This window comes from Lissotriton vulgaris, chromosome 10 (assembly GCF_964263255.1).
Source record: "Lissotriton vulgaris chromosome 10, aLisVul1.2, whole genome shotgun sequence".
NCBI lineage: Eukaryota > Metazoa > Chordata > Amphibia > Caudata > Salamandridae > Lissotriton > Lissotriton vulgaris.
In genome coordinates this window covers 855385154-855399065 of record NC_141698.1, presented here as the reverse complement: position 1 = coordinate 855399065, position 13912 = coordinate 855385154, and the positions used below count along the sequence as shown (strand labels likewise).

The 13912-nt window shown below is 42.0% G+C and overlaps 1 protein-coding gene across 1 annotated transcript in view; it reads left to right on the top strand.

Moving 5' to 3' along the window:
- RUNDC3B (RUN domain containing 3B) overlaps nucleotides 1-13615 on the top strand; it is a 345682-nt gene extending 332067 nt beyond the window's left edge. Inside the window, exon 5 of the mRNA XM_086939839.1 lies at nucleotides 11120-13615. Within this exon, the coding sequence (XP_086795965.1) occupies nucleotides 11120-11265 (146 nt within the window). The 3' untranslated portion in view covers nucleotides 11266-13615. The remainder of the gene's footprint in view (nucleotides 1-11119) is intronic.
- The last annotated feature ends 297 nt before the right edge of the window (nucleotides 13616-13912 follow it).

Sequence of the window (13912 nt, the reverse complement as noted above, 5' to 3'; positions counted from 1 at the left end):
TATTACATGTTCACCTCTTATGGCCTTGCACTCTCGTTTCTATCCTTCAGAGCTGCCATGGACATTATTGGGGTGTTACTTCTGATGGGCCGCAGTATCTCCCTGGCTCTGATGGGATCAGTGCTGCTGAACCACAGGTTGTGATCAGAGCACTATTGAAGAATGGAAGGGAGAACTGAATGGGTGTGATACCGAGATGGTTTCATGTAGAACCAATAATATGTCTGTCTCCTGTCACACTGCTCCCTACAGAGGAGTTCATTAAATCATGGGTATTACAGAGTACACACCTATGACACATCACCACCTGACCTGTGATGCTGAGTCACCTGACCACCATGATGATGATGTCGCTTGTTGTGTAGAAGACGCAGCTCGCATATGTCACCGCCTCCACGCGCCGCTATTTTTTTAAGGGTGGGTGGGTTATGCTGCTAATGCACATGCGCATTGTGAAAGTGCGCGTGACTGAGGCGAGGTAAGCAGCATTCAGAACGACGGCTGAGAGGACAGCCTGGAAAGAGAGTGGCACACCCCGTAATTTAATTTCCCCTGTCTGGACTGTCGCCCGCAGGTGATTGCTTGCATCGGTGCGCTGGCCAGATCTGATTTACTTATGTGGTGGTGCCTGCATTTACGTTGCAGGTGGTCTCTGCATTACTAAAGACAGCGTGAAGATGTTTGAATAGGCTAGCGCCAACTCATGTCATCTATACCAACTCATCCAGGCCTGAACTCGTCCTCGCGTGACCTATATAGTCTTAAGGTTCTGTCACGGTGAATGCATTTCTTACCTTTGACTGGGCTCAACACTACACTGTATGGACTGAGGGTAGGGGGGGCAGCTTCACGTCATATGGGAGGAGGCCTAGATATTGATGCCCTGACTGCCTGGTGTGGTGGGCGACAGGCCTGGTGGGCGAGCTTCCTTCCTGCTGGAGGCTGAAGAGGACTATCCCCAGTTCCATTTGGCAGCTCTGGGCTTTACGCCACATTTAAGTTTAGCATTTCAAAGTACCGTTTGTTGGGAGTTGTATTCCCTGTCTCTTGTTGTTGCAGGAGCGTCATAGATCCACGGGTGTTCTTTTGTTTGGGAGAGAACAGCAGCACCCATGCCTGCTGACTTTCACACCTGTCCGTGCAGAGATTTTTAGGAGCCTCAACCATTATCATGCAAGTGAGGCGATTTAGCAGAGTTTAGGGGCACAAAGACACCCTGGAAACATATTAAAAACACATATAGACCTCCTTTGCTTGAGAATAGCCCTTAGAAGGGCCAAGGGATACCTTTGGATGGCCTGCCCCACTTGGCGATCCCTCTAGATCCCGGCTTATCATACAAAATGACATTTTGTATGGTACATTGTCCACTGATCGTAGTCACTAAGGAGATGTGGCCTACTTGGAATTTTTAGGGTGATCTGCTCGATATTGGATGCACAATAAAGATTACGGCTGATTTCTGCTCCACTAAGTCTGGTCTCTATAATTTCCAGGTTGGCCTCAGTGGGTCCTCAGTGGGGTACCAGTAGGGGCTGAGTAATAGTGGCACAAATCTTGGGGTTATAGCTCTGCAGAAATAAACTAAAGACCCTCCTCTTTAGGTAACTCCCCCTCCCCTGGCGTCCCACCAAATGGTGAATCCCAGCTAGGAGGACGCCCCCTTGTCCTGCCTGTATTAACCACCTCACCAGTCCTCTGTACTCCGACCTTCACCCCCACTTTTCTACAGAGCTCCATTGCTTTTTAGGTAGTTCTAAATAAATACCCACAGGCATAGAATTAAAAGGAGGTGGGTGTGTATAAGAGCAAAAGAATGACACAGCAGAAAAAGAATAAAAAAGACATAAGCAGCAACATACAGAAGGGAACATAGGTGACGTTTGTCAATATGACTGTAAGAGAGGGACAATCAAGTACAACAAGGTAGAAAAAAAGGAAAAATCATGGCATGAAGAAACAACAGAAAAATGAATATAATGTGCATGTTCTGGTTTAAAAAGAGATACTTTATGAGGTTAATGTATCCACTGCGGAGATCTCAGTTAAAGAAAGTGCAGTTCGACGAGTTTCTCTGTTAGAGGTCTGTGTGGTGCCTGCAGCTCACTTGTTTCAGGCCGAGTCAGTGGGATGTCTTGCTTGGTGACCATACATAATGACGAGCACCATGTGTAACCTGTTAAGCTTTCTAATCTAAGCAGGGAGGCTCCAGAGGTAAAGGTAAATGGCCTTGCTGCAGAGAAAGTTCTAGGAGTTACTGCAAACATCTGAATGTAACTAGAATGTGATAGATTCCAATCCTACAGAGAGAGATCAGCAGGTTAATGCATTCAATGCAAATATAGATAAGAGGTTCCAAACCTACTGAGAACGTTCTGTGGGTTATAGCACACATAGTTATTGATATTTTTGTGTAACTCTGAGGTCAGATTTTTCATCTCTAGTCTGATAACTCAAAGGCTGATTGCGACTACTCCAGAGATATGTCTGAGCCTGCAGGTAAGTTGTTCCAATGTAGTGAGATAGCCCCTGCCAAGCACTGCGACAGACGGTGTACTGTGACTGTTCACATGTTGCCCACTTACCTTACATAAAGTTGTACGGTGGTTGATCAGAGTGGTGCAATGAACTGTATGGATGGATTGGGCCCTTCTTTGTGTATATTTATTGCTGCACTACAGATCACTGAGCTCACATGCATACAGTGCACAACATGACCGCTTCCTAGGGGCAACATTACCCTGAAAGCAGCCAGTACAGACGGCAGTCTACCTGCACGACAGGAGCCCAGTAGGAGGGAACAGGCCACTCTCCCACAGGTGGCACTCCGGGCAATGGTAGATTGGTCTTCATGTACTTCTGGTCCTGTCTATTAAGTGGGGGACCTGTATAGAATAATTTAGTTATTTATATTACCTAAAACAATTACAAACGTACAATAAAATGATCGACATACCCAGGTCGTAGTCAAATAGAATTTCGAAATAACTTGGGACTAGATTTAATTCTTGGTGGTAAGGATATTCCCTTGCAATAGCAACAGAGTATCCTCACTGCCAAGAATGCATTTTGCCTGGCAAATTTATGTGCGGATGGGCCTATAGGACTAATAATGGCAGAGACTACTCTGTCTCCTACATGATGAATCCCCTCCGATGGCCTTGCGGAGTAAGAGCAGGCGGAGACTGAGCTGTCATTCCACCCATCTAATTTAGATGAGCTGAATTACAGGTCAGTTTTCACTGCCCATCACCTGCAGGAAACCCTGGCGGTAATGGGCAGTGAAGCGAAATTGTATTTTCCAGTTTGGGGATTTTCTTTCTGAAAATAAAAAAAGAAAATTGTTTGGGACAGAGCTGTGTCTTGCTGACGGAGCCCTGCGTCAAACGGGATTGACAGGAACTGCTCTAATGGCGGTTACCACCAATGCTTTCTACATTACCTTCAATTGGTAGTCATGTATAAGTTTGGCGGGCAAGGTAGTCTCGGCCTGGCAGGAGTAAAGTCCTAAATCAGACCAACTGAAATTACTCCATCTGCAAACATTGAAATCAGGACCTTAGCCTCTGAGTTGGGAGTGATTCACGGGCTATTCTAACAGAAAGCGGCCAAAGTAACACAAGTAACATTTCATAATAAATAAATAAATAACTACCCAAATTAAATTGTTTGCCAGATAAGACATTACAAATATGGCTTAACAGGGCCACTTTTTGCAGCATGTTTCATCTGAATCAACTCGGTTTTTTTTACATTGTTTCATCACGCTAAGGTAATCAAGTTTCATGAAGAGTTTAATCACTTCTTTACAGTTTCTTATTCCGCATTCTAACCAGAAAATTTACCCTTAAGGTTTCAAGTATATTTAAAGAAACGGGCAAAGCATAACATATGTATCAATGTTTCCTCTATAAACCCACGAGATCTATAAGATGTATTACTCTCTTAATGGGAGGGATATAAAATGCCATTGAATGAGCTTTTGCCTAAATCTTGAAGGTAGGGCTTATCTCAAATAATACTGGGGGGACGTGTGTTTTCATGATCTATAAGATTATTTAGTTTAAAATAGACCTCAAAGTTCTTATTAAAGCTAACTTCAGAGCAATAGCATTTTTAATCAGGGTTTTAAAAATCACGCATGCCTGCATCCTGCATCCGATAGATCAGTTAGTACTGTCTGCAGATGGTCACACCGTGGTTTTTATATTGCACCCAAACCATCCATAGTGGAGTTTGGGTCTGCATACCTCCTCCTGTCACAGGCTTGGAATACTGAGCTTCCAAGGAAAGATCTCTGAAGATTGAACTTCAGTATAATGTGAGCTCAGCTGACTGAATTAGGCCTCGCAAAGAGTACCCTAAAACGTCTACACTGGGCTCTGTTTGACAATCTGCACAATTGTCCCAGAATGCCACTGCCCCATAGGTAAAAGTGTGTAAGTATTGTAAGCAAACAATATCACAAAGTAATTAAGCATTTGGGGTGCCTGGGGACATGTAAAGCTAATTTAACTTGTATGTTAACTTTACCAATATATTCATACACTCTGCTCTAGCCACAACTAGCAACACCTCCTAGCTTTCCTCGAACCCATATATATGATTACAGACTCACGAATGCATTTAGAAGGATCGATTTTGCTTCAATTTGTGAAAATAAGGGTCCTACCCCTGGGATTTGTCTACAAATATTTCAATCCGGTTAACTCTGCTCATGATAATGGGAACACGTCTTTCCAGCTTCTGCGAATCCATTCACGTCCAAGAATACATTTATGGTTCCCTCTGGCTTTGAGGATAATGATTGGTGGAGTGCTGCGCGGCAGAATGGTAGTTTTGTTCCTGACCACCTACACTTCCCAGAGACTTGTAATTTGTGCCTTTTGAATCATTCCAGAAGTGTTGGCATGTCATGTGGGCAATGTTGTACAGAACGACTAACTTATTTTCCCTGTATTTCCCTGAGCCTGGTAGGAAGGCAGGCCCTTCCTGGTGGGCAGAAATACCCTGCTGCGGTGGTATATAATCGGAACACAGGGATAAATCATCTAACCAGCCCAAGGGGACTTTCAAATTGTTGTGTTGAAATGTTGCCGGTCTGGCTTCTGAAATGTTAATTGAAGATTGGTGTAAGATTATTAACAACTATGACATCATACTGTTGCAAGACACCTGGGTTTTGGGTGATGTCTTTTATGATGGGTACAAATGTTATAATCTCCATGCCTGTCCAATGCCTTCTGGCCGGGCCAAGGTGGGATTGGCTACATGGCTTAAGTTCAACATTGGTTGTGATCTTGTGCAGTTCTATTCAGGGGAGGCGGGGGAAATGCAGGCTTTTGATTTGAAGTGGGGCCTCAACTTGGGTTTGGTTCTAGTCAGTGCTTTGTAAAATATTTAGTTCCAGGGCTCTGACCAGGAAGCCACTGCAGCTTGCACCACCCATCGCCCTTGTAATCGCTGCCAAAACAGCGACTAACCATCTCTCTTGCGCGTAAATGCAAAAGTTCAGATTATTCCAGGGGCCCCAAAGCTAAAGAAATGGTTGGGGAGGCAGGTATTATCAATTTAATGTATATTGTATTCCTAAACTACCGTTGTCCTGCTAATCTCTAAAATAGATGAGCAGCGCCACCATGTGTTCTAAGTATGGTGCTAACAATTAGGTGCTGGTGCCGGGCACCGGAAACCAATTAAGTGCTGGTGCATAGCACCAGAAAGCCCCGGCTCAAATTAAGCACTGGTTCTAGTACATTTTTATAATAACTGCTTGTGACAAGGTCAACTCGTCATGGGTGTTACCTGCGCTGTGCGTTTGACGAGTTGACCTTGTCACAAACAATGGGATTTTGCAAATGGCAGCACACAGCGGGAATATACGATAGCAACGATGCGGTTAAATTTAGATATCTTTTCCCAGTTGTTGTATTTTGTGGAAATATTGATGAATAGGAGTTCAAGTTCATTTTAATGTTTGGGTTTGCCATTCAATATGATTTTGGCTGGCCATTTCAATGCAAAATTGGGGGCTGCTCCGAATCTGTCTGCATTAACTATTTTTTGGCAGTACATGATTTGGAGAGTATATGGGCTGGTCTCACTTTTACTTTTTTCTCTCTGATTCACTAATTGTGTCTATTTTTGATGCTCTCTGAAAGAATATCTATGGGTACATATGACTGGGTGGGTAACCTGATGTTCTTTAAGGTCATCATCTACTATTTACTGTGCTTTGAAAGTTGATACAATTTGAATATGTAATGAAAAATGTGCTGTAAAATTCACCATTTTGGTCTATCGTTTTGCAAACCCCCCTAATAGCGGTCGGGTTCGCACGCTGCGCGCGCTCGCTATGCGCCGGACGGGGGCTGGTCTGGCAAAATTTGCCAGGGCTGCTTACGTGTACCAGTCCGGCCTGCCTGTGGGGCCCGCATACTACATTGCATTGTATCGCACCGCAGCCTTGGGTCTACCGACGACAGTGCTTCAGCAATCATGACACTGCTGCTTGCACTGTAAAATGTCAGCACCGCAATGAGCACCGCCACACTTCGCATCGCAGCTCCCTGGTCTCACCGAAGCAGCTGGACGATATCACTGAGCTTCTGCCTGCAACTTGACCTGAGATCACCGCAAGTCGCACCTGACTTCAAACTCAAGGAGTACGACCTGCAATGCGCGTGACTTCAAGGGCCCAACTCCCCCTGCACCGACTTCCGGAACAAACAGCTGCCAACGCTGCTCCTTGGATCTCACCGCAAGATTCAACGCCTCGCGTCTCCTAAGGTACTGTTTTACGGGTCTCTGTAGCTGGCCCACAATGCCGCTGTCGGGCAGCACTGTTAGATTTGTTGTTTATGATGCAGGGATAGCCCCAGTCCGAGCTATCGACTTATTCAAAGACCTGTATATAAAGTCTATTTTTGCTTCATTGGTATTTTGGAATACTGTATGGTGTATTTTTATTGTTTTGGTCTTGTTTTACAAAGATAAATATTGCATATTTTTTCTAAAACTGGTGTGGTGTCCTTTTGTACCGTTTTCACTATATTTCTGTTCATGTGCAAATGCTTCACACACTGCCTCTGGGGTAAGCCTGACCGCTCGTGCCAAGCTACCATGGAGGTGAGAAAGGGTGATTTTAGACATTTAATCCCCTTAAATTCATTATCTTTATACACATATGGCCATTTCACAATTCAGTATAAAGTCACAATTTAATTTAATTTGACAATTGATATACAATACTCATAAAAAAACGTTTAATATCTAACTAAGCAGACTAAAACATCCATACCATATAATTAAAAACGTGGAAGAGTGAGCCATTTTAAGATGAACAGGGTTCACAATTTCCAATTATATGCACAGTATCATAGTTATCCAATTCCTCCCAGTCTTCTCTTATGCCTCCAACATTTTGAATTACTTCACTATTGACATGTAGTGAGATCTCATTGCATGTATTGTACTTTAATTTGTGTGAAGTTCTCCTATTTCTCGTTATAAATATTGTCACCTCATAAATTTTGCATTTGGTGTGAGTTGTGGTTTGCATAGCAAGTGTGTGAAACATGAACCCTGAAGTCAACTATACTGGGAACCATATTGAGTGGTTTTCAGTTTTAGCTCATAATTGTAACCACTTTAACTTTGTTTTTTGAGTGAATTTCTGAGATTGTTTTACACGTGCATAAAGGTGTTAAGACAAAAGCTAACCATAACTCTCTGTTAACTGTATTTGTTTAGGACGAAGGAAAATGTGTTTTACTGGTGTTGTATGGCTATATAGGGTTGGTGTGTGGTTGAGTTGGTGGGGAATGATAATGCTTCTATCATGTTGTATGCTACCCTCTGCTTTTTGCAGTTAGGATTGACTGCAGATCGTGCCCACAGGTCAGGTCCTGTACAAATCTCATCTTGTTATTAACTGCCACTGCATGTAGTCTTTTGCCATGTGCAACAGTGGTTTGCCGCAAGCACCAAACCTCCCATGCGGCCAGCAGCACAAGCAGGTTAAAAAAATCAGTCCCGTATTGCAGCATTCATGCCACATGGTAGCAAAGTTATCAAATCAAAGCTTTTTGACATCTTCCCCCTTTAAATTTATACCCCCTTGTCAGATTCAGATTGACCCGGAGATCGCTTCACTGGGCCCACTTTGATATACAGAAAGCTAAACCTTTATACCTCTGAATAATTTTGTTCTGATGTATCAAGAGGTTTAGTAAAAGAACACTTCTTGCACCCCTCCCCTTTAACCATGCTCCCTCTTGACAGAGCTGCATGCAACTCTATATCTCAGATGCAACCATGTCAAGTGTGTGCCAAATTTCGTAGAGATCTATGAGATTTCACCAAAGTTATTTGAAATCAAGTGTTTTTGACAATAGCCCTTTTAAATTTGCCCTCTTCTTTACCAGATGATATATAAAACCATGTCATGAATTTAACTTGCAATCAGTTTGCAAAATGTTTATGCAGCTTAATTGAACAGCTCCATCATATCCATATTTTAATACGTTCCCCTCTTAACTGTAAACCCTTGGTGCATTTTCACGAAACGTAAGAGAAAGCTGAACCTCCTAAACGTCTACCAAGTGTCCTGCAGATCCATGAAACTGCACCAAAGTCATCAATGATTTTTTGACCCTCCTTTTAACTTTGACCCTTCCTTGTCTCATCTCATAAATGATATCATAGAGCATGTCTTATGTGAGGTCATAAGGAGTGCATGGCAGAGGCACAAATTATAGTCAGTGCTCCTAAGTATAACTGCTGAAGTTCTGTGTCTTTTTTTTACTTCAAAACATTAATGTTGTTACTGCGAAATTCACCTAAATAAAACATTACTTTAATATTTGGGTTTTCAGTGAATTTCGAATTACCAAGCATAAATCCAACCCCGCAGGTGTTCGTAGTAGGTTATGGTGAGGGAGTGGCCCCTGCTTTCACACCCCTCTCTCAAATGACTGATTTGCATAGTAGTGAGTGAGGATTGACTAGCCTGTCTTTTGAGACTTCTCTTTCGGATGACAGCTGTGCGTAGTAGGGTTTCGAGAGAGACTGTCGTCTCCTTTCAGACCCCCCTCTCTGATTACGGGTGTGCTTAGTAAGGTGTGGGGAGTGACCCACTTCTGCTTTCAGACCTCAATCTCCGATGATGGGTGACCAAAGTAGGCTGTATGGCTAGGCTGGTCTGTGTTGTCAGATCTGTCTCAGATAACAGATGTGCAATTAGTGTGTGTGGAGAGACTGCCCTCTCCTTCAAGACCTCTTTCTCAGATGACCGGTTTGAGTAGTAGGGTGTGGGAAGTGAGACTGGTCTCTCCGCTGTGATCTCTCTTGCATATGACGGGTGTGCGTAGTAGTGAGTGGAGAGGTACAACTGTTCCCGTCAGACCTCTCTCTCAGATGAGGTGTGCATAATAGGGTGTGTGCATGGACTATACTCTCATTACAGACTTCTTGATCCGATAACAGATGTGTGTAGTAGGGTGTGTGGAGAGAGACTGTCCCTCCCCCTGGAGACCGCTCTCTCAGATAGTTTTTGTGCATAGTAGGATGTAGAGAGGGACTGGCCTTTCTGCCCAGAACCCTGTCATGGATGACAGGTGTGCGTAGGTAGGTGTGTACATGGACTGGCCTCTCCTTTCAGACCTCTCTCTCAGATGACAGATGTGTAGTAGGGTGTGTGGAGAGAGACTGGTGTCTCAGCTGAGATCTCTCTCTTGGATGACAGGTGTGCATAGTATGCACTGTCCAGGGGCTGTCCTACCTCCTAACACTCCTCTCTCTCATAATGAGTGTGCATAGTAGGGTGTGGGAAGAGACTGCACTCGGCTCACAACTGTTACCAAGCCGATGGGCGTAATTAGCAGGCTCTGATAAACACCATCTCAAGTAAGAATCATTCCCACAGTAACAAGTGTGCATACTACAGTGTATTTGAAGATCACCTACTCCTTTCTATTTTTCACGACCCAGTGAGTCTCACAAGATCGTAACATTTAAAAAAAATAAGAATTAAGCATTTACTCATCACAGTACGTTTCGCTTACCCACTCCTTCTCAAAAGAAAAGGCCACAATACGTACTACTACTAATAAAGTGTATTGAGAACTCGTCTACTCCTTTTTACGATCCAGTGAGTCCAGTGAGATCGTAAAAATTCCTTAAAAACAATATAGATTTATTATCTTCACAGTAGTTATCCCTTGGACATCTACTCTCTAAATCTAGGGGGACAGCATTCCTATCTGCTACCCCCTTGTATAGCTTTTTTACTTAATTGCCACAACACCTCCAATTTTGTACAGTAAACAGTAATGGAGGCAATTTCATTTCTAACATTCCAACAACCAGCTAATCAGAATGCTTGCTCTCGTAGGACTCTGCATCTCCCTCCCACAAGAACATGCAGGCTCACTGAAAAAATGTGCCTCTCAACCAATCACAGGGCTCCATTATTTATTTCACGCTCTCATGGGACAGCACAGGAATCTTGTAAGCCCACCTGCCAAAACATGCAATTACATTTGACTCTTAATATCTCAAACACTCCTGAACGGATTTACACCAAATCACAAAAAGCTCAATCTGTTGACCAAAATCTTGCATCTTGGTGAATTTGGGAAAATTCTATCAGCAGTTTTTGCAGTAGCCTTGTCTAAAGAAGTCTATAGAAAATGCATTGGGATTTTGTTATGGCACCCCTATTTTTCTCTCTCGGTTTCCATTGGATGGATTACCATGAAACTTCCCATGAAGGAGCTGAGGTAAATCAACTTTATTTATGGAAAGTTTAGGGAAGATTCATCACACGGAGCCAAAATTATTAGCAAACTAACAAATGCCCCATCTATGGAAAAGCAGACCTATCTATAACTATCTAGTGCACACACAAACCTTATTTCTTTTAACTAATACAAAATGTATTCGTTTAATAACTGTTTGCCTGAAATGTCATTACAATAAAGAACTTTAAGGGCTTTGGTATATAGGCCAATCATACATTATATTGTTTTCCCCCTCACTGAAGGTGACTCTCGAAAATAAATACCTCTTCTTGCTTTGGAAATTCAGCGGTAATCTGAGTCGTTTTTTCTCTTTGCAGGAAAAGAGGACACCCCATCCATGCTCGGCCTGTGCGGCTCTCTAACATCCGTTGCAAGTTACAAGTCACTCACCAGCTTAAAATCCAGTGACTATCTGGGCAGCCCAGCCACAGAAATTACCAGCCCTGGCCTAACTCCCTCTTGAAGATGGGGGGCCTGGGATTAACGAAGAGCCTTCTATGTTTGCTTTCTCAAAGCCACATTCTATACTTTTGATTTTCTCAGATTATTTTTGTTAGAAAGGTTTAAGTAGATGATTAAAGAATAAGATGTTCATAGTTGCTGCTTCCTTTTTATGCATTTTTTCCATGACAGCTATTGTAGTTATTATATTAATTCTAATTGCATAAATCTTGCGAGACAATATGATTGTTGCAGCTATTAAATAGATTAAATAAATGGTGGTTCTCATTTTGAAAGAACCATGGCAGAGTTAACAATGAATGTTCATATAAACCTGCATCACCATACACCTGCCTTGAGTTAGTAGCTGGTCTACTGGTGAAATCATTTACAATAAATATTTTCACTGGTGTTGCATCAAAACTAGCTAATGTCCTGAGCTCACAAATAAAATCCTAAATCTGAGTAGAGAAGAAGCTACTCTTCTCTTCGATCTATGATTATCTTGTGGCTTCCCCAACTTCTTATTGAGGCTTTGATACTAGAAATCTAGACCTCTTCTCTATTTCCAGGTCTAAGCATAGTCTCTTTCCCTAACTACACCAAGCAGAACTTCCCATGGACAATCTGCCTGCTTTGGTTGGGGGGAACAGTGCATTTGCACTTTATATTTTGCGGATTTTGTTCAAGAGGGAAAATTATTCTCACTCTATAGAAACCCCTTTAATCACCTGCAAAACACCTGTGAATCCCACAAAGATCCAACTTTCTGGATATTCTTAAGTTTTGACGACCATCTATTAGCACCTAGTTTCCTTTCCCTTTCTGACACATGGTCAACTATCCTTTTCAAATCCTGATTACAGGAATCAGGATTTCCATTCTAGGAGTATAGTTTTATGCCCCTTTTCCAAACCTGTAGTCGCAAATAAGCATGGGAATTCGCCTCCGAGGTATTCTCAAAAGAAAATATTTCACCCTCTTCATTGGTGCCTGTAGAACAGTATGCACGTCAAAGACACTCTAGTTGTAAATATTTTAATCTAAGGTTAAAAAAATAAGTCAGTCATGTTACAGAATTATTCTATTAATATATTTCCTGTTGGAAGATTTATTCAGGCTTGCCTGCTCTATAACATATAAAACATATGTATTTCATGCATAATATGTGGCTTAAAAACGAGAATACAGGGTAACAAATTGCACCTTGCGTCTGATTTGTATTGCTGTTCTCAATGGGTATCACCTTTTCAATGTGATGCGGAACGTTTTTAAGAGTTTAAAAAGATATAGCTTAATCCTTAATAAAAATATAACCGAGAACGTTTACCTCTACATACTAGTATTTTAATACCATGCTCACTTCGAAAACCACCAGAATCTGCAAGTCATCCCTCCGCATTTATTTTGGTAAACTATATATTTTTTTGTGCCAAATGTATTTTTAAAATAATGTTTACAGGTTTGGCTGCAGCACTGTGAAGAAACTACTGTTGGTCAATCCGACGGATACATGTTTATTGCTGTAGACTGTCCCTTACCAAATTCCCATTTGCAGGAAAAAAAGGCTGCCTAAATTGAAATAGATATTTAAAATCACCAATTCGGGGGAAAAGATCGTGCCGGATGAAGAAATTGGGTTTATTTTGACAATCTATCACAGTCGGCGGTATAAATAACCATGCCCGCTCTTAGTGTACTAATAACAGGGTCTAGTGGTGCCTGTTGAAAAACAGATATAATGAATCCGGCTTTGCTCTCATTCGGATATTGTGCTCATGTTCACATTGGTTGCCAGGTAATGGTAAAACTTGGCACAAAACAGTGAAATCGTGGCAATAACACAGCCATTTGTGTTTCATTCATCATTTTCAACTCCAATGTCTGAATCGAATGCAAAAGCTCACAGGACTTCGAATTCAAATTTAATGCAAAGAGTTTAGTCAATGATTTAGTTAAGGGTATGTAAAGATTGAATTACATATGGGACATAGTCTTGACAAATCCGGAGCAGTGGAAAAAAAAATAAAGTGGTATTCCTCATTTTCAAGGCCAGTGTTTAAATGAGTGGAAGAAGTAGAAGGCAACTGAGGCAAATGTAATATTAGTCTGATAATTGTTGTGCTGCTGCTAAATGAAGCTCTCCCTTAATCGAACATTATTATCCTGTAAAAGGATTAGTAAAAAAGAAAAAAGGAAAGCATTGAAAACAAGTGTTCCTTACTTATTTCAGTGGTTGTTTACTGTAGAGAAAAATCATACAATGTTTGTAAGTCAGGACAAACTAGTTGTTTCTTTCTGTAACATTTCCTATGTATCATTTTTAATGTAAGCCTCGATGTTCGATATTTATGAATAACAGGCGTATGTCCAAACAATGCTATTCGGGTTTTGTTTTTTATTGCTGAAAGTGCATAACCTTTGTCGTGGAGACATTGATGCCAGTGCTGTGTTTTTCCAGTGTTAGCCTGTAAGACACATAACTGACAGGGAGCACATGTGGTGCGACTCTCAAACAGATAACACCTTTCTCATTCGGGAACCCAAATCTACAGAATCAGGCAGGCGTGTCCACCCACAGATGCTTGTCCATTACCTTGCAATGTTTAGCATCCTCGGATGCTGTCAGGAAAACCGAATCAGATCTCCTGCTGGGAAGTGGGCCTTTT